Source organism: Primulina tabacum, chromosome 15, assembly GCF_025594145.1.
Source record: "Primulina tabacum isolate GXHZ01 chromosome 15, ASM2559414v2, whole genome shotgun sequence".
Classification (NCBI taxonomy): domain Eukaryota; kingdom Viridiplantae; phylum Streptophyta; class Magnoliopsida; order Lamiales; family Gesneriaceae; genus Primulina; species Primulina tabacum.
In genome coordinates this window covers 35,091,017-35,118,470 of record NC_134564.1, presented here as the reverse complement: position 1 = coordinate 35,118,470, position 27,454 = coordinate 35,091,017, and the positions used below count along the sequence as shown (strand labels likewise).

At 34.0% G+C, this 27,454-nt stretch overlaps 3 protein-coding genes across 10 annotated transcripts; all 3 read right to left on the bottom strand.

The window, feature by feature from the left end:
• Positions 1-11,857: 11,857 nt before the first annotated feature.
• On the bottom strand, positions 11,858-14,763 carry LOC142526932 (E3 ubiquitin-protein ligase RMA3-like). Of its 8 annotated transcripts, none has more exons than XM_075631606.1 (3): positions 14,603-14,763; positions 12,366-12,942; positions 11,858-12,277 (listed from the first exon to the last, which is right to left on the bottom strand). In XM_075631606.1, exons 1-3 carry the CDS (start codon positions 14,746-14,748, stop codon positions 12,257-12,259), a joined length of 744 nt encoding a protein of 247 aa, XP_075487721.1. In that variant the 5' UTR covers positions 14,749-14,763; the 3' UTR covers positions 11,858-12,256. The 8 variants fall into 8 exon arrangements, with proteins under 8 accessions (XP_075487721.1, XP_075487715.1, XP_075487717.1 ...); XM_075631602.1 differs by lacking the exon at positions 14,603-14,763 and adding exons at positions 14,138-14,199; positions 14,295-14,312 and having other exon boundaries at positions 11,865-12,942; XM_075631603.1 differs by lacking the exon at positions 14,603-14,763 and adding exons at positions 14,146-14,199; positions 14,295-14,313 and having other exon boundaries at positions 11,867-12,942.
• A 3,443-nt stretch (positions 14,764-18,206) lies between these two features.
• Positions 18,207-19,545, bottom strand: LOC142526545 (thioredoxin-like). Its single transcript, XM_075631016.1, has 2 exons — positions 19,183-19,545; positions 18,207-18,677 (listed from the first exon to the last, which is right to left on the bottom strand). Exons 1-2 carry the CDS (start codon positions 19,412-19,414, stop codon positions 18,364-18,366), a joined length of 546 nt encoding a protein of 181 aa, XP_075487131.1. The 5' UTR covers positions 19,415-19,545; the 3' UTR covers positions 18,207-18,363.
• A 493-nt stretch (positions 19,546-20,038) lies between these two features.
• On the bottom strand, positions 20,039-22,211 carry LOC142526544 (3-deoxy-manno-octulosonate cytidylyltransferase, mitochondrial-like). Its single transcript, XM_075631015.1, has 8 exons — positions 21,842-22,211; positions 21,693-21,738; positions 21,518-21,604; positions 21,299-21,423; positions 20,751-20,890; positions 20,605-20,656; positions 20,416-20,526; positions 20,039-20,309 (listed from the first exon to the last, which is right to left on the bottom strand). Exons 1-8 carry the CDS (start codon positions 22,064-22,066, stop codon positions 20,217-20,219), a joined length of 879 nt encoding a protein of 292 aa, XP_075487130.1. The 5' UTR covers positions 22,067-22,211; the 3' UTR covers positions 20,039-20,216.
• Between the last annotated feature and the right edge of the window lie 5,243 nt (positions 22,212-27,454).

Genomic DNA, 27,454 nt, shown 5'->3' with positions numbered 1-27,454 from the left:
CATGAATCTTTTCTTCCAATTTCTTCATGTAAGTTAGCATTTTCTCCTAGTCGTTAGCTTTAATGAACTGATAGGCCACTATTGAATAAGTAGCCCAATCAATGGATATGTCGGGGGGCTGAGATTCAATCTCCTCAAGTAGCTTCCCCATGCCAACAAGATCAGATCTCTCTCCAGATGAGTTTATGCGTATTCTGTAACTAAAATTGTTAGGAGCCACACCATTAGTTTTCATTTCTGATAGAGCCTCAGGGATTTATTCAAGCTCGCCGGCCTTTTTTAGAGTGCCATTAGATTGTTGAAGAGATGATGAAGCATATACTTTTTATGTTTCATTTTCTCCATGTGGTGAAGTGTTCTCTTCAAGAGTCCTCTGACATAAGAATTCAAGAGAGCACCATATGTTTTTTCATCTTTCTCTTGTTCACTCAGGTTATCAAAATATCTCTCCACAGCTTCCGATCCAGGGACCACACCAATCGAATCCAAATGCACAGCAGGATCACCAGGTGAAAATGTAAATGCCTTATTAGAACTAATCCACTCAGAAATCTGCAACGACGAGCATGATGCATCCGCTGTCAGAAAAATTATCAAGGGTATGCATATTCACAAAACTGGAACAGGATAACAAGCAAGACGTGTTTGAGAATTAAGATCGAACTTGTTAGTATATGGGCTGAATTAATATATGTTGGGCAGCCCATATACTAAAGTTGGTGTCCAGCCCAAGTTGGTGTATCGCTGTTTTAGTTTTACGTATTTAGCTTTGGGAACACGTTTTCTCCCTCGTATTATAAATCCATGTACAGAACATTACACTGATTTTTTGAATTGAATCAATCTTTTCCCAATAGCGGTTATCAGTTTAACATGGTATCAGAGCCAGGTCGGGAATTCTGGTCGTGATCCTCACCGAAGATTCCCCGTCCGTAGTTCAAGTTCACAGCTGAATTTGTGCTCAATCGGTTGAGGTCGATGAGTATTTCCTCTTCTCTTTGTAAATTCGAGTGATTTTCTTTCCTCCGAGCAGCTGTGTTCATGGCGAACAACACGAATTTCAATGATCCATTGTTCTTGCACCCATCGGATGCTCCAGGTATGACTATTGTTACTGAGCAATTAACAGGGGTAGAAAATTATAGCATATGGAATCGCGCTATGTTGATAGCACTCCGAGCTAAAAATAAGATAGCATTTATCGATGGTACGTGTAAACGTCCAGCTATCGGGCATGTTACATTACATCAGTGGGAAAGATGTAATGCATTGCTGTTGTCATAGATCATGAATTCGGTTTCAAAAGATATATTTGGTGGAATTGTGTACTTCAGTGATGCTTCTGTGGTTTGGTCTGATTTAAAAGAACAATTCGACAAAATTAATGGCTCCAGGATCTTTTCTCTTCATCGAGAACTTGGACGATTGACTCAAGGAAATAACACCATCTCGGTGTATTTTTGTAAGTTGAAACAGCTGTGGGATGAGTATAGCTCTTTGGTGACCTTACCATCATGTGAATGCGCTGCAGCACGACAGTACGTTGAGCATGATCAACAACAACGTTTATTGCAATTTTTGATGGGGCTTAATGATAGTTATATACATGTTCGAAGCCAAATTTTGATGATGGTGCCTCTACCAACAGTTGGCCAGGCTTTTTCCTTGCTGTCTCAAGAAGAATCTCATCGCTTGCTATCTTCAATTGAACACCCTGCTGCCGTTTTCTACTCAAGACAGGGGCGGGGTGATGAGCGAAGGAGAGATGTGCTCACATGTGAACACTGTGGATGGAATGGTCATGTTAAAGCCAATTGCTTCAAATTGGTAGGATATCCACCAGGACACAGGTTACATAAACCACAGCAAGGGAAAGAAAATTTTAAGCGTCCTAATAGAGATTTCGATAGGCCCAAAGTTGGTGCCATGGCTCACAATGCTACTGGAAATGATAATGAATCACCACCACAAGCCACTGCAGAGGCTAAATCTAATTTTACACCAGCTTTTACACCAGCTCAATATGCTGAAATACTGAAGTTACTGGGCAGTACCAGCATGAATTCTTCAAACTCTAATGCTGCAAATAATCTGTCATCATTGAGCACCAATATTGCTAACATGGCCGGGCATGTCAATGAGGAAACTCAAGCAGATTGGATCATCGATACAGGAGCTAATGAGCATATGACTGGTAATTATTCCCTCTTACATGGTGTTAAGTCTTTGTGTGCTTCTCCTAGTTCCGTGAGGTTGCCAAATGGTGATCAACTCCTCGTTAGTGATAAAGGATCTGTGGCTATTTCAGAAAACTTTTTTATCCATGACGTGCTATTTGTTCCTAACTTTCGATACAACCTCCTCTCCGTTTCCAAGTTTACTAAATCCTATAACTATTGTGTCACATTTTATCCCCATTGTTGCACATTTCAGGACCGCACAAGTGGGAAGATAATTTGGACTGGTAAGGAGAGCCATGGACTTTATTACTTATCTACAGCATTGTCCCAGCCTTCCTTCATCCACCGTAATACACCACAGTGTAACACCTTCATTTCTTGTACTTCTGTAAGTCATGATTTGTGGCATCAAAGACTAGGACACATGTCTTTATCTAGAATGCATTTGTTACCTTTTTTGTCGAAGCGATTAGATTTGTCTCACTGTGGGATTTGTCCAAAGTCGAAACAAACACGGTTAAGTTTTCCTAAGACTAGTTTGTCTAAATCGTTTGGTTTGTTCGAATTAGTCCATATGGACATTTGGGGTCCTTTTAGAACACCAACCTATAATGGAGAAAAATATTTCCTCACAATTGTGGATGATTTTTCTCGAGGAACATGGATTTATCTTATGCAATCTAAGATGGACATTCTTCGGATTTTAAGCCAGTTTATTGCTATGGTTACCACACAATTTTCTTCCAAAATCAAAACAATTCGTACGGATAATGCTTCTGATTTCTTTAAGCATGAATGTGGTTCATTGTTTATGTCACTTGGGATTGTGCACCAAAGCTCATGTCCATATACTCCTCAACAAAATGGGGTGGTTGAAAGAAAGTATCGTCATATACTCGATTTAGCCCGAGCTTTATTTTTCCAATCATCCATTCCTCTTCGTTTCTGGGGAGATTGTGTTCTCACTGCGGTGTATCTTATAAACCGCACTCCCAGCCCACTTATTGCCAACAAAACTCCTTTTGAAGTCATTTTTAGCAAGCCTCCTTCCTATGATTTTTTAAGAGTATTTGGTTTCCTATGTTATGCGACGTCTCTACCTGTCAATCACAAATTCTCACCTCGAGCAAAGGCTTGCGTATTCTTAGGATATTCTGTTCTTCAAAAGGGATACAAGGTTATGGACCTTGACACCAAAAGATTCTTTATTTCCAGAGATGTTGTGTTTCATGAATCTTGTTTTCCATTTGCCACAACTTTTCAGCCCAGCTCCATTTTCCCTGAGTCCAGTCCGATTATTGAATGCTCTCCACTGGAAGACCTTAACTTGTCTAATATTACCGTCCCAGCTGATACATCTTTTCCTCCCTTACGAAGATCATCACGATTTACTAAACCACCAAGTTGGACAAAGGATTTTTCTTGTCCTACTTTGTCTCAAGTCCCCACCACTTCCTGTACATACCCCATTTCCAACCATATCAATTACTCTCGATTTTCTTCATCCTATCAAAGTTTTCTCACAGAAATTTCTTCTATCACTGAGCCACGTTCTTATCACGAGGCAATCTTAGATCCTAGGTGGAAGCATGCAATGGATTTAGAACTCACAGCTCTTGACTCTAACCATACATGGGATGTTGTTGATTTACCTCCTTATGTCAAGGCTATTGGGTGTCGATGGGTATACAAACTGAAATTTTACCTAATGGGAAAGTTGATAAGTTTAAAGCGCGTCTTGTTGCTTAGGGCTATACACAACAAGCGGGACTTGACTTTCATGACACATTCTCTCCTACGGCTAAGATCACTACCATCCGTTGTTTGTTGAGTACAGCTGCTATCCGTGGTTGGAATTTGATGTCTTGAAGCACCCATCTTTGATCTTGTCGCGGATGAGGTGACAATCGATGTCAATATGCTTGGTGCGTTCATGGAACATAGGATTAGCGGCAATCCGTGATTGATTTATCTGACCATTACCAGGCCCGACATCTGCTATGCTGTTCAACGGTTGAGTCAATTTATGCATGCCCCCAAACGATCTCATATGGACACTGCCATCCGCGTTGTCAAGTATCTCAAAGGCACTCCTGGTATGGGCATTCTTTTGTCCGCTAACAGTTCATTACACTTATCTGCCTATTGTGACTCGGATTGGGCATCTTGTCCCATGTCTCGTTGTTCACTTACTGGCTTTTGCATTAAATTGGGCGATTCCCTGGTGTCATGGCGTACAAAGAAACAAAGTGTCGTTTCTAGATCCTCAGTTGAGGCAGAATATAGAGCCATGGCCACTACCTCATGTGAGATTATTTGGATCCAAGGTTTGCTATCTGATATGGGGGTGCAGTTCACTAGTCCTACTCTATTATACTGTGATAACAATGCTGCTCTACACATTGCCGCTAATCCTATGTTCCATGAACGCACCAAGCATATTGACATCGATTGTCACCTCATCCGCGACAAGATCAAAGATGGGTGCTTCAAGACATCAAATTCCAACCACGGATAGCAGCTGTACTCAACAAACAACGGATGGTAGTGATCTTAGCCGTAGGAGAGAATGTGTCATGAAAGTCAAGTCCCGCTTGTTGTGTATAGCCCTTAGCAACAAGACGCGCTTTAAACTTATCAACTTTCCCATTAGGTAAAAATTTCAGTTTGTATACCCATCGACACCCAATAGCCTTGGCATAAGGAGGTAAATCAACGACATCCCATGTATGGTTAGAGTCAAGAGCTGTGAGTTCTAAATCCATTGCATGCTTCCACCTAGGATCTGAGATTGCCTCGTGATAAGAATGTGGCTCAGTGATAGAAGAAATTTCTGTGAGAAAACTTTGATAGGATGAAGAAAATCGAGAGTAATTGATATGATTAGAAATGGGGTATGTACAGGAAGTGGTGGGGACTTGAGACAAAGTAGGACAAGAAAAATCCTTTGTCCAACTTGGTGGTTTAGTAAATCGTGATGATCTTCGTAAGGGAGGAAAAGATGTATCAGCTGGGACGGTAATATTAGACAAGTTAAGGTCTTCCAGTGGAGAGCATTCAATAATCGGACTGGACTCAGGGAAAATGGAGCTGGGCTGAAAAGTTGTGGCAAATGGAAAACAAGATTCATGAAACACAACATCTCTGGAAATAAAGAATCTTTTGGTGTCAAGGTCCATAACCTTGTATCCCTTTTGAAGAACAGAATATCCTAAGAATACGCAAGCCTTTGCTCGAGGTGAGAATTTGTGATTGACAGGTAGAGACGTCGCATAACATAGGCAACCAAATACTCTTAAGAAATCATAGGAAGGAGGCTTGCTAAAAATGACTTCAAAAGGAGTTTTGTTGGCAATAAGTGGGCTGGGAGTGCGGTTTATAAGATACACCGCAGTGAGAACACAATCTCCCCAGAAACGAAGAGGAATGGATGATTGGAAAAATAAAGCTCGGGCTAAATCGAGTATATGACGATACTTTCTTTCAACCACCCCATTTTGTTGAGGAGTATATGGACATGAGCTTTGGTGCACAATCCCAAGTGACATAAACAATGAACCACATTCATGCTTAAAGAAATCAGAAGCATTATCCGTACGAATTGTTTTGATTTTGGAAGTGGTAACCATAGCAATAAACTGGCTTAAAACCCGAAGAATGTCCATCTTAGATTGCATAAGATAAATCCATGTTCCTCGAGAAAAATCATCCACAATTGTGAGGAAATATTTTTCTCCATTATAGGTTGGTGTTCTAAAAGGACCCCAAATGTCCATATGGACTAATTCGAACAAACCAAACGATTTAGACAAACTAGTCTTAGGAAAACTTAACCGTGTTTGTTTCGACTTTGGACAAATCCCACAGTGAGACAAATCTAATCGCTTCGACAAAAAAGGTAACAAATGCATTCTAGATAAAGACATGTGTCCTAGTCTTTGATGCCACAAATCATGACTTACAGAAGTACAAGAAATGAAGGTGTTACACTGTGGTGTATTACGGTGGATGAAGGAAGGCTGGGACAATGCTGTAGATAAGTAATAAAGTCCATGGCTCTCCTTACCAGTCCAAATTATCTTCCCACTTGTGCGGTCCTGAAATGTGCAACAATGGGGATAAAATGTGACACAATAGTTATAGGATTTAGTAAACTTGGAAACGGAGAGGAGGTTGTATCGAAAGTTAGGAACAAATAGCACGTCATGGATAAAAAAGTTTTCTGAAATAGCCACAGATCCTTTATCACTAACGAGGAGTTGATCACCATTTGGCAACCTCACGGAACTAGGAGAAGCACACAAAGACTTAACACCATGTAAGAGGGAATAATTACCAGTCATATGCTCATTAGCTCCTGTATCGATGATCCAATCTGCTTGAGTTTCCTCATTGACATGCCCGGCCATGTTAGCAATATTGGTGCTCAATGATGACAGATTATTTGCAGCATTAGAGTTTGAAGAATTCATGCTGGTACTGCCCAGTAACTTCAGTATTTCAGCATATTGAGCTGGTGTAAAAGCTGGTGTAAAATTAGATTTAGCCTCTGCAGTGGCTTGTGGTGGTGATTCATTATCATTTCCAATAGCATTGTGAGCCATGGCACCAACTTTGGGCCTATCGAAATCTCTATTAGGACGCTTAAAATTTTCTTTCCCTTGCTGTGGTTTATGTAACCTGTGTCCTGGTGGATATCCTACCAATTTGAAGCAATTGGCTTTAACATGACCATTCCATCCACAGTGTTCACATGTGAGCACATCTCTCCTTCGCTCATCACCCCGCCCCTGTCTTGAGTAGAAAACGGCAGCAGGGTGTTCAATTGAAGATAGCAAGCGATGAGATTCTTCTTGAGACAGCAAGGAAAAAGCCTGGCCAACTGTTGGTAGAGGCACCATCATCAAAATTTGGCTTCGAACATGTATATAACTATCATTAAGCCCCATCAAAAATTGCAATAAACGTTGTTGTTGATCATGCTCAACGTACTGTCGTGCTGCAGCGCATTCACGTGATGGTAAGGTCCCCAAAGAGCTATACTCATCCCACAGCTGTTTCAACTTACAAAAATACACCGAGATGGTGTTATTTCCTTGAGTCAATCGTCCAAGTTCTCGATGAAGAGAAAAGATCCTGGAGCCATTAATTTTGTCGAATTGTTCTTTTAAATCAGACCAAACCACAGAAGCATCACTGGAGTACACAATTCCACCAAATATATCTTTTGAAACCGAATTCATGATCCATGACAACACCAATGCATTACATCTTTCCCACTGATGTAATGTAACATGCCCGATAGCTGGACGTTTACACGTACCATCGATAAATGCTATCTTATTTTTAGCTCGGAGTGCTATCAGCATAGCGCGACTCCATATGCTATAATTTTCTACCCCTGTTAATTGCTCAGTAACAATAGTCATACCTGGAGCATCCGACGGGTGCAAGAACAATGGATCATTGAAATTCGTGTTGTTCGCCATGAACACAGCTGCTCGGAGGAAAGAAAATCACTCGAATTTACAAAGAGAAGAGGAAATACTCATCGACCTCAACCGATTGAGCACAAATTCAGCTGTGAACTTGAACTACGGACGGGAATCTTCGGTGAGGATCACGACCAGAATTCCCGACCTGGCTCTGATACCATGTTTCCACATTTATTTTGTTGGCGGCGTTATAAAAAATCACATGATTGGTTGCATGCAAGGGTTCATATCTAAACGAGCAATATTTAATGTTATGAGTGCGGTTGTTAGATAAATTGTTTGGGTCTTACGTTAGGATAACTTCAACTCAACAGCTCGGTAGATTGGTTATTTTTATTATTGAAACTCTTTGGCTTCTAATTATTATCTATATAACTATAAAAGTGTGGATAATCTACAATGTTTTCTAATTGTGCATTGTCTATAATACCCTTCATGCAAAATTCAACAAAATAAATGACATAAATTGCTCACACCTTTTCCTCATCATTATTACTAAAATCTTTGTATGTGACCGTTGTATATTCATTATATAGAGCCTTATAAATAATATTCAAAAATTGCTGATAACCTTTCATTCAAAAATTGATGTTATCCTTTCATAATTGTCATTTAGAGCCTCTTGAGTGTCACCATTGGATTAAAGATTTTACTCACTTTGAATATTCTTTTAGCAATCATTATTACTTTTCAATTAAATAAAACGATTTGAATTGAAAATAAAATTATTTTTAATCAATTCAAATTGATTTAAAATTAAAGTTTGAAAAAATTGATTTAAAATTTTGATTAAATATAATTTTATTTTCAATTAAATTTTTGTACAGTTGCTAAAATGAGAAAGAAATATATAGAAAATCAATCGATTTTTTCATTAGTTTTTTCCCACTAATATTGATAATAAATAAAAATAAATTGAATTACTAATTGTTTTAATTACTCTCATAGATTCTATTTTATTAAAGTCTCCTCGTATTTATATATTATCAAATATTACTCAATCATAACAATAATGACATGACATTTTATTTGTATTTGTAGAGTTATTTACATACAAGTATATTATGAAAATTATATTGACAAAAAGGTAATCAAACATTAAATAAAAAAATCAATAAACACTTAATTTGAACAAAAAAATATCTTGAACTTATTCACATATGTTATCACAATTGATATTTTTTCAGCTTACTTTTCTAAAAAAAAAAAGCAATGACGGTATCTATTATATAAAGAAAAAAATTATAGTCAAATGGTACATAGATAAAATTATTATGAAATTGTTTTAAAAATGACACAAATGAGTCAAAAAGGAGTGAGAGCAAGATATTCCTACAAATAATTCTTAGTATAACGTTCATAACTAAATTGGAAGTTATGTTGGTGTAGAGTAAGTCTCTTGTGAGACGATCTCACGAATTTTATCTGTGAGACAGGTCAATCCTACCGATATTTACAAAAAAAAAGTAACACTCTTAGTATACAAAGTAATATTTTATTCATGGATGACCCAAATAAGATATTCGATCAACGAAATTGATCTGTGAGATCATCTCACAAGAGATTTTGTGGTTGGTGTAATGAGAATTACCAGTTATGCAAATAATATATACAAATTAGAATTTAAATGAGAGGGAGAAAATAATCTATAATTAATTTTCTATATTTTATGTTAAAATTCTAAATTTCTATCTTTGTGATGCCTTTGAATTTGTATAGAGAAATATATAATTGTATCTATTTACAATTGTAAAACAATTAAGTTAAGACAATTATATCACTTAAATTAATATGATATAATAAATTTTAAAATATGAAAAAAAAATTAGACCATTATAAATATGGCATTATCATCATTCATCTGGCACCTCTAAAATATTTCTTATTATCATGAGTCGCGATTTGACCATCCTGATTAATAATCAATAAGAATTGATTATCCATTGTTATTACTATCTCATTATTATTTATTATCTCATGTATCACCATTTTGTGATGTTGAATTTAATTGTTTTTAATTAACAAAAAAAGAAGAAAAATTTGAAGAAGTTAGGCACGATATTAATCTAATTTATTGATAACCTTCTAATAATAATCAATTGATATTTAAGTAATTATAATTTATTCTAATTCAAATTTATTAACTTTTTAATGTCCAATATATATAGAATTCATTAGTAATGTACATGATTTTACTTTTCAAATGATAATAAGAAACATCTTAAAATATAAATATATAGTGAAAACGAATTCAAATTTTCTGTTAATAGTTTCGAACCTTAGCAAATGTATCTATTACATCACTGCTTTAAGCAAATATATCTAGGGCAAAGAAGGGGTTAGGGATGACAACTTTCTCCACAGGTTTGGGACCCTGCGGGGAAAACCCGAAATAGGGATGAGATCCCCGATTTTTTTGGGTTGGGGTTCGGGATCGGGTATTTTTTAAAATCTCCGAAGTAGTTCGGAACGAATACGAGCTTACTATCCCCATCTCCGAACTTACCCCGCTCCGCCCCATTGTCATCCTTAGAAGGGGTGAATGGAGTATTTATTTACTTTATTTTCAATTCTTGTGTTTAAATATATTAATTTTTTTTTCTCAAAATACAATTTGTGTTCATAAGCTTTCTTTAGCTAATGTAATGTATTATTATTATTTTATATAATTTATTGACTAACAAGATATAGGTTTTTGAAAAAATTCGAATTTACGATATTTACGTTAGAATATAACTTAAAATGAAAAATTGTTGTCACATATTCTTAATTACTCCAAAATTATAAGTAAGTACTATTTTAGATTTTCAAGATGTAATTTTTACATTTTAGGAACATATTTATCAATTAATTGATGTAATGAGTAGATAAATATCAACATCATATGCTAAAATGTTTTCTTCCACTTTTATATTGCTTAATTGATTAAAATATATTCATATAATTCTATGTACACTCTTATATTGCTTAATCAATTCAAATCTTTTCATATCATTGTATTTGTATTTTTATATTGATCTATCTTTTTTCGAACGAAATGTTGTTTGATGGATTGGATCACTATGCAAAGATTAAAAATATTTTTATTATTAATTTATTCTTTAGTTATTTAGAATATGGGTTCACGTGCGAATGCACGTGCTTTTATGCTAGTTTCCCAAAATGTCGTTATCATATACATCAGTGAACTCTTCACACGCAGTAAATCTAAACCAATCAAGAAAAGCAAAATTCCAGAAGACTGATTCTTAACAAATAACCTCTTATTAATAACAGTGTAGACAATTATTTTCAGAAGATAAACGATACTTTTCAACAGGAGAAAAAAAGGCGATCAACAAGATAAAAAAAATCTGAGGAACGAGATTAAAATAACAAAGACCGAAAATCACACCTGAAGTGCCTGGGAAAAACGCTTGCGGCTTCGATGATCTCTGATAATGCGAAATATCTCACGGTTATGGACCTTTCATCAACCCATTAATCGGGAGCCTGAACAGTGTCGCGATCGACTTCGACATGGCTAATTCTTGAAAACAAATTTCTGCATCTTGATGCCGAGTATTTTGGGAATTTTCATGGGCCGCAGAAGCAGTAGCAATGGAGCAGCAGTGGATTTTAAAAGACAAGGTTTTTCTAAAAGCAACAAGATATCTGGAGCGTGCAGACAGTAAAATCGATCCCTTTACGGCGGTGAACATTCTTGAATAGGTGACAGCAATTATGGATAGCGGTCGTCTGTTAGAATGGTTGTGATTTTTTCCCCGAGGTCATATGGTTCAGCTTATAGAACAAGTGCTCACAATGCCTGGCTTTTTGTCAGTCTCTTATTCGAACTATCTTGAAACTAATACGGAATTGATCTCACATGGAAGGGATTACAAGTATTGATGTTCATCCTAAATTTAGAAATTTTGGAATCTTGACCTCACATGACACGACTTTCCTTCAAATGATGTTAGCAAGATTTCCATGTGGAAAGGGACGTGAATATCAAACATTTCGTAACCGATGTGTAAATATATTGCCCATCAAAATTAGATGGAGATTTGATAAATATATATGATGCGCAGTTCAAATCTTTTATTCATAATGTTTCGAACTCATATTCTTATTTGTGAGAATTATATATACGTGAAGATAAATGAAACATTTGATCCTATGAAAAATATATTGAAATAGTACCAAAAAGTTAAATCAATATTGATACAGTATATCGTACGACCAGATGTAAATTGACAGACAAAAAGCATGTATAATCCTCTTTGCAAGAGGTTAAAAACACAAATACAAAAGGGAAGTGGGCATTAATCATATGTTAATATTCCACAAATGTAGAGGTTTTCTAAGAATATCAGGTGCAGCAGGAAAAGCTGATCCCGGTTCAGTTCAAGTATTGTAATAGGTCTCTAACAAAAACTACACAAGGCATACTGCATATATAAGCAGTCCCTCAGAATCTATACAAACCTGTACACCATAAAAATGTAAACTAAAAAAGGATAAGGCACAGAACAATGCAGCAGAAAAGGAAGATGGATACTCTGTTAAGTGACTTGTCCAACTGCATTTCTTGCCTCCTCATCCTTGGGCTACCGTTTCCTGGAAAGTGGTCAGAATTGGAATATGGATGAGCAAACAAACTCGAATCTAGGCTCCCAAACATTCTGGCAAACACCATTTCACTGACCATGTTAATGGTTGGACTGAACATATTGGTTGTTGTGGTATAATTACCAAACGGTGGGGTAAAATATTGATGTTGATGAAATGTTCGGTTCTGTGGCAGAAATGGGTTCGGATGGTTCGGCTGATTTGAATCCGAAGTCACTGATGTTGCAGTGGCAGACACCACATTTGTCCCGATTGCTGGTGGTCTCTGGGGTATGGCCAAGTCCAGTTGTGAAGTTTTCCTAGCTTCAAACTTGGATGCCGAGGATGTACCACGACCATACAGGGGAACCACCGACGAGGTAGAGATGTAAGATTTACAAACTGGACATTTAGGTTGCCCATCTGAATCAGGTGAGGTGTTTTGAACCTCAAGCCATTTGTAAATGCATGGCCAACAGTATAGATGTCCGCAAAGTGTGACTACAGGGTCGTTAGATGAATCTAAACAAATGTTGCAATCAAAGCATCCATTTACATTTTCTGAAGCTGTTGCTGACGCTGATACAGAATTCAGTTTTTGTTTGAGCATATCATTCCCCTCGGATCCGAAATTTATTGCAGAGGAATCAAAGTTTTGCTGAAAAGCCATAAAACTGCATATAGAGACCAGGTTACAATCACTCATAGATTATTTTGCATACAACTTAGAGCACTCAAATAAAGAAATGTTGGTGCAAAGCTTAGGTTTCCTGCACACAGATTATAGTGGAATACACGTCTTTACAAAAAAAAACGTCGAGAAAAAGTGGAAGATGCAATCATGCAACAAGCATAGATGGTAACGAAACATAGAAACAATAAAATAAGATAATCTCGAAGATCTGAAACACTCAATTAGCTGAGGTCCAAGATGCATTCAACTACAAGAATGGTAGATGTCGTCAATCTGTGGATGATTGTTTTAGAAACTCGAGTTACTATCAGTTAGGAAGAAGGAATAATGGTCAACAATCATCATAGGTGACAAATGATATCCTTCCGAAAAACAGTAAATCATTCATGAAACCATCATATGCTTGAGTTGTTCTGGATTCCACTATCGCAAAATCATTTCAAATTAAATAAACACCAACAAACTGATGACTTTATATCAACTGGTAAAACCTCAAATCAGCCGTCCTACTGCAAGGAAAAAAACTACAAAAATTCAATGATGCAGAAAATTAAGGAAAGAGCCTTTATCCTCCTTAAGGGACCATGTTATTTGATCTTATCTTATGTTACCTAAACAATCAAAACGTCATAAATCACGCTTTAAATACTACCAACCTCTCACGGAACTATAATACTCCAAAAGGAAGAAAAAACAATATTTATCAATTCATTGGATTCCACAGATGCCATGCTCGGTTATTTCTATGACCATGTTGTAAAAAAGACATTTTTAAATTCCAATACATTCATTAGGGACGATGACACGAAAATCACATTAGATCAGCTTATTTGGAAGCACGGGGGAACTGGCGAAAAACTCAGGTTGGATTTGAGAATACACCTTCACAAAGATCCAGGATCTTCTTGAGAGTTGTACAATAATTTTAAGATAGCCAAATTGCAGAAAAAAAAATCACAAATCGATTAAAAAATGCAAAAGAATCTATTTTTTCTCAATTTTTTTTTTGACATGAAGCAGCCTTGATTTATGAAAATAAAAAACGTAAAATTTTGATTTTCGTTTCATGTAAAAAGAATTCAAATCGAAACTCAAAAGATGGTCATAACTCATATATATTCGTGTCTACGCAACATGATTAAAAAGACAGTAAAAAGAAAGAGAAATTTCTTCACATGTAAACCTTCTTTGATTGGGAAAGAAGCAAGGAAGCGTACACCTCGCCACAAACACCAGCCTGAAAAATGACGAAGAATTCCAAATGCTAATGTAACAAGCTAAAATTTTGGAAGAAAAGCTAAAAAAAAGCTAATTTTCCGTTTGATTGCATACCATTGAAAGGGTTCAACAAAAAAAAAAACCTCAAAACATGTTATGCCAGCGGTCCGTAAGGAGGCAACAAAACCCCAAAAGATCAATTAATCGCCAAACTCAAAGAGAACATGAAAGTTGTACAAACAAATAAAGATATCCAGAATACCGAAAAGTAAAGAAAGATATTGTTACCGGGATAAAAACGAAAGAGAGGAGAATATCCCTGCAGCAATGTATAGGGAAAAGAGAGAGAGAGAGACGAAATGGGACAACGGGAAAATAATGGAGCAGTTGAGGATATTGGGGTTGGAGAAAGAGATTCGCACCATATAAAGCGGCTGGTTCGGTGGCTAAGGTTTTGGTTGGATAGACCGCATAGTTGGACATTAAACCGCTGAAGAGACGTAAAACTTATCACACGCGCCTTTCGAGGTCCCCCTTTTGTTGTCAGTTTGTCACTTCCAATTTGCATCCGAAGGAAAAAAAAAAGTAAATTGATGGAAAATCCCCAAAGCTAAATCTTTTTCGCGTTCAGAATCAGAGGTGCCCTTTTTATTGTCAGTTTGTCACGCCACCGCCCCACTCCAATTTGCATCCAAAGAAAAAAAGGTAAATTGAGGGAAAATCCCCAAAGCTAAATCTTTTTTCACGTTCAATCCTTTAACCATTAATTTTAAAATCTGCACTCTCCATGTATGATTCTTTCAAGACAAGCTCTAATCGTGGTGTCTTTATGTGGTCTTCTAACCTTATAATAAAAGAACTCGAACTGACATTGATGCAACCCGAGCGAAAGGGACGAGTCGGTTCGGGTACTCTGTCGGATTTGCTATCAAGATGTTAAAAGAAACATGAGTTGAACGTATGAACTGAACTTCTTTCCTTCATGAGCGATTTGAGAGATCTGCGAACAAGAAAAGAACCACGTGAATGGACGTCGGAGGGTTGTCCGACGTGACCACTCGGATGCTTAAGTCAGCATGGAACTCAAGCAAGAAAACCAATGTAACCAAGTGATGGCTGTGAGATTGGTGTGGAGAGTGGGGAGTAAATGAACAATAAATGAGAGCATTCAACGTGTATATTAATGTCTGAATAGAGATTAAATGTAAAGAATAAACATGTAATTATAGTAGGAGATGCAATGATGACTTCATTTTTTGTGTTTGAGCATTAATTATAGTAGGACGGTTGATTATACCCTATTGTTCTGACATGCCAAGTCTCACACTAGTCACATCCAGCCTACTTAATTTTGTCAACCATTTATGTTACTGTCAGAGATAGGTCAGCAGTGCATACTCTGTCAAGTCAGCGCAATTAAATATCTCACTCATATCGAGGTGGCCAGGGTAGAATGCTTCTCGGGGAATTATATAGGAGCCCGGTCACTCCACGTCCCGGGGAAGTCATGTCCCGGTTATTCCGATGGCTCGATCCCTTTAATGAACTTCTCTCCAGAGCATCTATGTCAGGCTTCTCTCCCTACTGTCCCGGGTTCTTCAGGACCCGGGCTTCCTTGCCGACCTGTCTTACTACAGCTTATCTTCATCTCATAAATAATCTTTCCTTCATTACCTGGGCACAATACCCTTTCTCGACCCGGGCATTATCCGTAGCCCGGCCCCATGACCCGAGACATCCCGGGAGTTATCCATGTCCCGGGACTTCCGGGGTATCAGACATAAATACACAACATGAAAGGCATAATTACAAGTAAAAATTGTGATTTAATTTCGTTACCAGCGAGGATTCCGATAGCCCTCTAGCCACTAGTTCAACTCAACAATTTAAGAGTCAAACTGTCCACCCCACCTCTCGAACGAGCTAGAAAAAAAACTCATTTAGAAGTATTTTCATGCTATGAAAACTGGTTTTATTTTTCCTATCAGGAGAAAATCGAGTGTGCTACTCATTTTTTTGAGCTAAACCTGGTACCCAATTCTCCGGACAAAACATAGGAATTAGTTGATGCCATTTTAGATACCAACTCAACTTACATAATACCACGATTCTATCAAATAATTATTATAACATGTATATACACAAATGTAATGTAATAATATCAAATAAGATATATAGACTTAGTTATTGCTTTATCACTTATTACAAATTAACAAACTATGAGAACTAATTTTTCATGTTATATTGTCATATTGCCACAATTAAAAGATTTTATATACCAACTAAACGTACATATACTATGATTCTATAAAATAACAGTAATTATGACATATATATATAAAATATAATGTAATAATAACAAATAAGATACACAAAATTAGTTGTTGTTTCATAATGTCAGTAACTATATATTTTATGATGTTATGATGTCATATTACCACAATTAAAAAAAAAGTCATCATTATTTTTTTTCAACCTGAACAATAGAAGTCGCGTATAAATTAGTTGAACTTTTTTCTATAAGTTCTGTATAGTATCATATGTTAATTTGGAACAAATTATAATATATATGAAATTATATTACCGCATTATATGTTGTATCATATGTTCGTGTTCATTGAACCACAACTTGACTTATATATATTGTATCATATTTTATGTCAAAGTGTAGCACATGATATATGATGTAGTACCACACCTTCATGCAAACCAAATTAAACAACCAAGAACATCATTCAAGTAGAATTTCCTGGTAAATGGTAATAATTATTTTGCTGTAAACCAGGTTACAAAACATGCAAACCAAACAACCAACAATCCTAGATTTAGCCAATCACATAAATTGATTTGGTCATGAAACGCGTGTAAAAAGAATTGACCAAAGCTGAAGGTAAAGCTTCGCTGGTTGAAACTATGGGAGAAGACAACGACCAGAGCGAAGATGGCTTGGGAGAGGAACGCGGAGAAGATGAAAGGCGGGGGAAGTCATCTGGATTCCAGCAAGAAGTTCATGTCCATTTCGTGAAAGGTTTGCACGCAAAGTTTTATTTGCATTACTTCAGAGGTAAAATGCAAGGAGCGTGCTGAAGCTAAGCATCCAAAGTTCATGTAGAATATATTATATACGAGTTAAATACAAAGTTCTTGTTAAAATGCACTTTTACCACTAATTAGTCATTACAATTGTGATGTAAAATGACAAGTATTGCGTCTTACAATTATTTACCATAGTTAAGCTAAAATCTTCTGTTATCACACTAAATATAAAAATATTATCAAGAACCGAAAACCTAGAGCGCCTTTTGATTATTACTAGCCTAAAAAAATCATTTTATTTAATAAAAATATGATAAAAATCTATTTTAATAAATTTTTATCTCATTGCAACTAATCATTTATTTATCTATATTTTAAAATTTTTAATTTAAATGATCATAGTATCGTAACACAAAAAATTATGATAATTTATTTTTTAAAATGTTATCTATCCAAACTAGGAAAGGAGGGGCAAATAGATCGATGCATACCATGTGTTATTTTAATTTCCTTTTTTTAAATGCATCTCCCCGAATCATTGGCTCTGATTCATTTTCTAATTTAGCCGGTCATCAGACATCACCAAAGCATTTTCTTAACAATTCCTCCTGGTAATATACAACTTGGGCTTGGGCTTGGGCTTGGGCTTGGGCTTGGGCTTGGGCTTGGGCTTGGGCTTGGGCAACCCAAGATCGTGCCCTGTCTTCAGAGGTTGGGCCCTCATGTATTGGAAGTGGGGTGGTCCATGTGATCCCTAGATGTGTGTGAGATCAAACATAGGATACAACATATTAATGGAAAATAGTTCAAAACTCAAAAGTCGAGGGACGTCATTGATCATCAGGAGAAAATGAGATTACAAAAAAGTAATCTTGAAATGGGGTGAAGCTGTATCCAACTTCATTGGTGGTGAGAGTAAAATATGATATTCGATAAAAACATACAAAATCAGAATCAGATAGGAGGTAATCACCAAAGCAACACAGAGGATACGAATAATTTAATAATTAACATTATATTGTAGAAAACATGAAATAAGGGAACTATACATGAAATTGTTCAAGTCTATTCGAGCAATGGTTGCAGTGTCGACGGGTAAAAGGAAAGAGAGAAATGCTTTCCCGAAGACAAACTTGTAAATTACCATTTACACGAATCTTTCTATGCAGGTAGTTAGTGTCGACTCTGGAACTGCACCTATGACCGCATCTTTCTTCTCCCCGTCCTTGAAGATTAAGACAGTTGGAATGCTTCGGATCCCATATTGGGTTGCTATTGAAGGACTGTCATCGGTATTAACCTTGTAGCATTTGAGTTTTCCGGAATAATCCTTGGCCAGTTTGTCGATTACAGGGTGTATGATGCGGCAGGGTCCACACCATGGAGCCCAAAATTCAACCAAAACAGGTAAATCAGACCCGATCACCAGAGATTGCCAGGTTGCATCAGTAACAGCAGGCACTATAGTTCAAGTAATTAATAACCATGCTGCTATTCATACTTAACATTAGAGCAAAAAAATTTATGTGTGAAACTATTACTACGCAATAATTTTCACAATGGATTGTTACTCTTCTTAACGGTAAATATATTTTGAGCCATAGGAATCTACCAAGCTCCAACAGCTAAAATCATGGTAGTTTAAAAAATTCATACTGAATTAATTTCGCAATCTAATATAGTAACTATTACATCAGAGAGGAATAAATAAAAAAACAAAAATTAGTCCCATACATATCAATTTTGTTCCTAGAACTGAAATAAAGCAAACTCCTTCTCGTTGCCATTAGAACACGGTATCCCCTTTAAACCAGCTAAATCAACAATCAGTTGAACGTTATCACACAACAGCAACTTAGTTTCAGCGACATCCAAGTAACCGATGCACACAAAAAGTAAACCTCATCCATGACAATAGTAAAACATTGTATTCAACCAGAAATACTCGAGGAAGAAGAATGCTAACCTACGACAGCCGTGTCTTGCGCCTCACAGACGACTCGACCACCGCGGCCAGCAGGTTTCGAGGTGAAATTCGGCGACGTGGAAGAGCGAGTCGACTGGATCTTGAGACCCCTGAATTCAGAGAACAGGACCACGGAGCGGCGAGGTGCGGCGGATCCGGCAATTGGAGCCAAGGAAGCGGAGGGGAGAGCGGAGGCGCGTGGGACAACCAGGGTTTCCAGCACACCAGCCATGGAGAAGAAGGTTTTCACGCAGAAATTGTGCTAGTGCGTGGATTTGTGGATGAATGGGAAGCGAGTGAGGCGTGAGCGATTGTGGTGGTGGAGTGAAGTTGTGAATGGATGAGGATTGAGGAGTTGTTTCGGTTCGTTCATTGTTCTTAAACGGATCACGTGCGTCACACATGTCCGTTTCAGCTATTGGATTGGGCCTAATTGGGCCCCGCCTTTTGTTATGGATTGGACAGAAGATCACTGTATAATATTTTAGGGTAAGGGCAATTTGAAAATATTTTTTAAAATATTCACAACTCTCTCTAGTTATTAATTTTACACTTTTATTAGAAACCAACTATAACATTAAATAATTTATCAAACAATCCCCCCTCGAACACCAGAAATAAAATCTTAACGTACCCTTATCTTCATTCTTCAGGCTGTCTGAACGTCAATTTTTTAAAATTATTGGCGTTGATGTTTATTATCTGGAGGTCCATTTTCCGAATGCCCCTTTCCTTTGCCAAATGTGGACGTGTCATGTGTATTACTCATCCGATATATGAAATATAATATTAAAAATTAGAAATATGAGTTTGGCATTCCTGAGCCACAATCGAGAAGATAAAATTACGTAGCGCTATAATGAATTGTATGTATAACTTACATGAAGCAAATCCAGACAAGATGAGCTCTGGGACAGAGAGAAGCCCATTCACTTGAGAAATATAAAAACACGAGGATATGAAAGACTACAAGAAGGTGGCTGGCTGGTGGCTATATTGTATGAAGCCGTTTAATTTGGCTTGGAGTTATGCAGCTAAGACAGGTTTCTTTCGCGCATGTAATGCTCTATTTTCTCCACGTCTTCTGGTACATCAACACCATGGGATTCATGGTCAACTTTTATTACCTGCAGATTATGGAAAACGACTAATTATCCGCAGAACAATTAAATTGATGTCTGGGAAATTAAGAAAATACAAGAGTAACACAGGGGTAACGATTCTTGCTGGCACCTTCATTTTGTATCCATTTTCAAGGACCTTCAACTGCTCAAGATCTTCTTCCAGTTGGAGTGGTGTTGGTGGCAGCTCGGGATATATCTTGAGAAATTTAGAATCAAAGCTCTGCACAAATCTGATTCTTATATTGAATACATGAAGCATGCGAAACATGTGCAAAACATAATGATGGCAGTTTGACACCTGAATCCCCAGATGAAGCAAATATGGAAATTGAGGGGTAACTTTTCCAGACCTGCATATACGTTAGAGTTAATCAAAATCCATTTTGGCATGTTGCCTGTGAGATATGATAATGCGTAGAGGAATATAGTCTTAGAAGAACCAACTTGTTAAATGGTATAAGTCCTCGTGAGAAATATATTGCATAGCCATGGTTATCTACCACACATTTGACACGATTCGGATCAAAGGCATCTTCAGGCTTTAAAGATGTAACTGCGGTGCTGAAGATCGCATCTGGAGCAGCCTACATGAACCACAAATTTTATTTGAGTTGCATTCAGTGACCTGAATGAGGGTGAGAATATCCATAGTGTGAAACAATCATCGGGGCCATACCCCAAGGAGGTTTGTTACTACAGAACCTAAATATTTGAAAGAGATCTAACCAGTGAATTCATCATCTAAATTTTGGAAAAAATCAATAATCTTTTTCACAATTGGAAATTCTCAAGTTCAATCCACACACCCCTGGTTTACCAATATAAGACCAAACTCCATAATGCTTCAGTAATTCGTACAATTTGATCTTGCGGACTGCTACAAGTAAATGCTTTCTCATGAATAGATTTAACTGTGAATCTGACAAGGGAAAACAATGTTCTCAGCGCATCTCACCATTATGGAGAGATCATGAGTGAAAACGCAGTGTTACCTGTAGGGCCTTGACAATGCCATCTATAATTTCAGGTTCTATGAGTGGTTCGTCTCCTTGAATATTTACAACCACATCATACTTCTTCCCGATCTTTTCGAGTGCTTCGTTACAACGTTCGGTGCCTATGAAATTCAAAATTGTACTCCATAAATCAAATCTCTTAACAGAGCTAGCGTTATTAGGACTTGGGAGGACAGTAAATGCGGAATCTTGTACCATTTCGACATGATTCTGAGGTCATTACCACATCAGCACCAAATCCTCTACAACATTCAGCAATCTTATCATCATCTGTCGCCACAACTAATCACCCATAACAAAAACCAAATACTTGAGTTAGAAGTTGTCACGTTTGAGCAAACGGAATTGAGCCAAATCAATAGATCCTTACCCACATGGTCCAATGTCGTAGCCAATTTTGCTCTTTCCCACGTTCTCTGCAAAAAGTAAAAGAAATTAGAACGATGGCAGAATAATCGTAAACCCAATTGATCCGGAGACACGAGCAACCATAATTGGAAAACACAGGCCAAAAAGTACCTGGATCATGGGCTTGCCTAGGATTTGAACGAGGGGTTTGCCTTGAAAGCGAGAGGACGCATACCGAGCAGGTATAATTCCGATGACCCGGCTCCGGAACCTTATTGATTGGCGATAATATGCATGGGCACCAAGCGCCAACGCGACCGCAGCCCCCGCCGCCAGGCAGTGAACAACCCAAGACTTAGTGGAGCTAGAGCTTGGGGATGAGTCGCAGATCGGCATTTGAAAGTTGTCGTTCGGAAATATGAGATCAGAGAGGCAAAGATAGCTGCGAGTTGCAGCATCCAAAACTAAAAGGAACAAAAATTATGATGTTGAATCGTCGGTAGTTGCAGTGTTTTGATCTACTTTTCCGGGAAAAATCTTTTAAAAACACTTTTATATATAGCAAAGATCGCTAGTTATCTATACAGGATAAATGGCAATGTTATTCGAGTGTGCACTCACAAAAATATCCTTCGTGCAAACTTGAACAAAATAAAACTTATTATTATTGTAATGTAAAGATAAAACTATTAGGACATAAATGACTCGTCATTAAATAATCTATATATATACCTATAAAAGTGTTGATAAAGGGCAATGTTTTCCGATTGTGCATTGACAAAAATATTCTTCGTGCAAACTTGAACAAAATAAAACTTATTATTATTGTAATGTAAAGATAAAACTAATAGAACATAAATGCCTCGTCATTAAATAACATTTTCTTCATACATAATTCTTAGAAAAATATTAAAAGAATATATTTTTAATCTATATCTATATCTATATACTTATAAAAGTGTGGATAAAGGACAATGTTTTTCGATTGTGTATTGACAAAAATACCCTTCGTGCATACTTGAACAAAATAAAACTTATTATTATTGTAATGTAATGATAAAACTAATAGGACATAAATGCCTCGTCATTAAATAACATTTTCTTCATACATAATTCTTAGAAAAATATTAAAAGAATGTATTTTTAAATTTAAAAAACTCTATATACCCATAAAAGTGTGGATAAAGGACAATGTTTTTCGATTGTGCGTTGACAAAAATATCATTCGTGCAAACTTGAACAAAATAAAACTTATTATTATTGTAATGTAAAGATAAAAATAATAGGACATAAATGCCTCATCATTAAATAACATTTTCTTAATACATAATTGTTAGAAAAACTATTAAAAGAATAGTTTTTTAAATTTAAAAAAATCTATATACACATAAAAGTGTGGATAAAGGACAATGTTTTTCGATTATGCGTTGACAAAAATATCATTCGTACAAACTTGAACAAAATAAAACTTATTATTATTTTAATGTAAAGATAAAAATAATAGGACATAAATGCCTCATCATTAAATAACATTTTCTTGATACATAATTTTTAGAAAAAATATTAAAATAATAGCTTTTTAAATTTAAAAAAATCATTAAAAATATTAAAAGAATATATATTTAACTATTATACTTATAAAAGTGTAAAAAGAATAACAAAGTTTTTCATTGTAAATTTTCTATTATCCTCTTAAATTGTGTGTTGTTAGATTAATTGCATGAAAATTTTCTACACAATTTTTGAGAAATCTATGCATTAAAAATCAATATATGTTTGATGATAAAAAATATATTTTTTATCTATATACCTACAAATTTGTAGATAATTAGCCATGTTTTTCAATTGTCAAAAGATAAAAATGACTTTCTCATCAATACAAATCCAAATATTCAATAAAGATATATTTGTAAATTTCTAATTGTTGTAAGTGTAAAAATGAAATATCAAAATTTTTTATTTATTCCACCTAATATATAATTAGTTAGTAGCCTAATTATTCCACATAATATATAATTAATAGTCTAACAAATGATAATGAATTATCACAACTATATACATTGATTGTAATAATTTATATCACTTGAATAATAAAATGTAACTCCTATATTAATTTTCTCAAATAATCCATCTTTATACTAATTTTAAATATTTTATCCTTTTAATTTTCTTTCTACATGTTATTTTATGATTTTAATGCAATTTTGTAATTATATTTTAGTGTAGTTTCTAACTATGTAATAGATTATAGTATCACAAGAAGATATAAGAAAAAATAATTATATATGTAATAGTACAATAACATGATAATAATATAATAATATGAAATTTAATACTAATATATTTTATGATTTTTTAACTAAGAATTGGAAGTAAAAAATTTAATAAATTATTTAGTAGAATTTATATCAATAATTATGAATGTTAATATATTAATAATATCATAAAATATGAATCTGCTGTAAAATTTAAGAGAGTTGGTTATTATAAGAAATTTAAATATTTTAGTAGTATTTTTTAAAAAAAAAATTATATATCAGACAAAGTTTTTTAATGGAATCCTTTCTACAGATGATGAAGGGGTGACGTATTAGTGTTTTTCTCCGAACATCCATAAAATTCCTGTGTCTTTACTTTTCACAAGTTTTTATATTTCAAACTATATCTTGTTGTTTAGATTGCCAATTGAACCGTCTTCCACACTTTTCACGTGGTTCATATTTTTAACTGTTTGAGAAAATCTTTCAACCGCCTAAAAACGTTTGAAAACAAATTTTAAAAGCAAATATTTTTTAAAGAGTTTATTCAACCTCATCTAAATTCTTTCGTAATCCCAACAATATACAATCACTAAACACATACAAATATAATATAATATATATATAATTCGTAATCGATGGCTTAATGAAAAAATAAATTATATACTTTTTTAAAAATTATTCATTAACTAATGTTATATGAAAATTAATTTATCTATGATACATAATTCTAAAGCAAAAGGTAAAAAAGTTATGTAGAAGGTTCACTAATATTTAAATGGAATATTATATGTTATATTTTATTATCAATATTATTATTTCATTAGTTTTGATAATGTTTTGATGAGTTAGTCACAAATATTTTAAATTGATAATTATTTGTCCTTAGTGTGCTTAATTTATATAAATTATTATTTATGCATTTATAAAATCCATAATTTAGTTGATTTTTAGGTTCTTATACCTTATACGTAGTGCTTAGATATATATTTTTTCAAATTTTGTTTCAGTTCAATTCATTCTATATATTATGTTCATTATAATTTATTATATAACATAAAATCAACGACTTGAATTTTAATTTGAGAAACAATTTTGAAATTAAGATATATAAGTTTTTAATTAATTTATTCGTCTAATATGACAAAAGACTAAACCACTATAAATAAAAACATGATTCAAATTATTTTTTAAAAAAATCAAACTTTAATTTTTATTAAATAATTAATATTTACGTGCATCGCACGTACTTCTTGCTACTCTATATAAAAGTGTGGATAAAGGGCAATGTTTTTCGATTTTGCATTGACAAAAATACCCTTCGTGCAAACTTGAACAAAATAAAACATATTATTATTGTAATGTAATGATAAAACTAATAGGACATAAATGCCTCGTCATTAAATAACATTTTCTTCATACATAATTCTTAGAAAAATATTAAAAGAATTTATTTTTAAATTTAAAAAAATCTATATACCCATAAAAGTGTGGATAAAGGACAATGTTTTTCGATTGTGCGTTGACAAAAATATCATTCGTGGAAACTTGAACAAAATAAAACTTATTATTATTGTAATGTAAAGATAAAAATAATAGGACATAAATGCCTCATCATTAAATAACATTTTCTTGATACATAATTGTTAGAAAAAATATTAAAAGAATAGCTTTTTAAATTTAAAAAAATCTATATACACATAAAAGTGTGGATAAAGGACAATGTTTTTCGATTATGCGTTGACAAAAATATCATTCGTACAAACTTGAACAAAATAAAACTTATTATTATTGTAATGTAAAGATAAAAATAATAGGACATAAATGCCTCATCATTAAATAACATTTTCTTGATACATAATTTTTAGAAAAAATATTAAAATAATAGCTTTTTAAATTTAAAAAAATCATTAAAAATATTAAAAGAATATATATTTAACTATTATACTTATAAAAGTGTAAAAAGAATAACAAAGTTTTTCATTGTAAATTTTCTATTATCCCCTTAAATTGTGTGTTGTTAGATTAATTGCATGAAAATTTTCTACACAATTTTTGAGAAATCTATGCATTAAAAATCAATATATGTTTGATGATAAAAAATATATTTTTTATCTATATACCTACAAATCTGTAGATAATTAGCCATGTTTTTCAATTGTCAAAAGATAAAAATGACTTTCTCATCAATACAAATCCAAATATTCAATAAATATATATTTGTAAATTTCTAATTGTTGTAAGTGTAAAAATGAAATATCAAAATTTTTTATTTATTCCACCTAATATATAATTAGTTAGTAGCCTAATTATTCCACATAATATATAATTAATAGTCTAACAAATGATAATGAATTATCACAACAATATACATTGATTGTAATAATTTATATCACTTGAATAATAAAATGTAACTCCTATATTAATTTTCTCAAATAATCCATCTTTATACTAATTTTAAATATTTTATCCTTTTAATTTTCTTTTACATGTTATTTTATGATTTTAATTTTGTAATTATATTTTAGTGTAGTTTCTAACTATGTAATAAGTTATAGTATCACAAGAAGATATAAGAAAAAATAATTATATATGTAATAGTACAATAACATGATAATAATATAATAATATGAAATTTAATACTAATATATTTTATGATTTTTTAACTAAGAATTGGAAGTAAAAAATTTAATAAATTATTTAGTAGAATTTATATCAATAATTATGAATGTTAATATATTAATAATATCATAAAATATGAATCTGCTATAAAATTTAAGAGAGTTGGTTATTATAAGAAATTTAAATATTTTAGTAGCATTTTTTTTAAAAAAATTATATATCAGACAAAGTTTTTTAGTGGAATTCTTTCCACAGAGGAAGAAGGGGTGACGTATTAGTGTTTTTCTCCGAACATCCATAAAATTCCCGTGTCTTTACTTTTCACAAGTTTTTACATTTCAAACTATATCTTGTTGTTTAGATTGTCAACCGGTTGAAAATATTATTAAAAATATTGAACCGTCTTCCACACTTTTCACGTGGTTCATATTTTTAACTGTTTGAGAAAATCTTTCAACCGCCTAAAAACTTTTGAAAACAAATTTTAAAAGCAAATATTTTTTAAAGAGTTTATTCAACCACATCTAAATTCTTTCGTGATCCCAACAATATACAATCACTAAACAAATACAAATATAATATAATATATATATAATTCGTAATCGATGGCTTAATGAAAAAATAAATTATATACTTTTTAAAAAATTATTCATTAACTAATGTATATGAAAATTAATTTATCTATGATATATAATTCTAAAGCAAAAGGTAAAAAAGTTATGTAGAAGGTTAACTAATATTTAAATGGAATATTATATGTTATATTTTATTATCAATATTATATTTCATTAGTTTTGATAATATTTTGATGAGTTAGTCACAAATATTTTAAATTGATAATTATTTGTTCTTAGTGTGCTTCACTTATATAAATTATTATTTATGCATTTATAAAATCCATAAT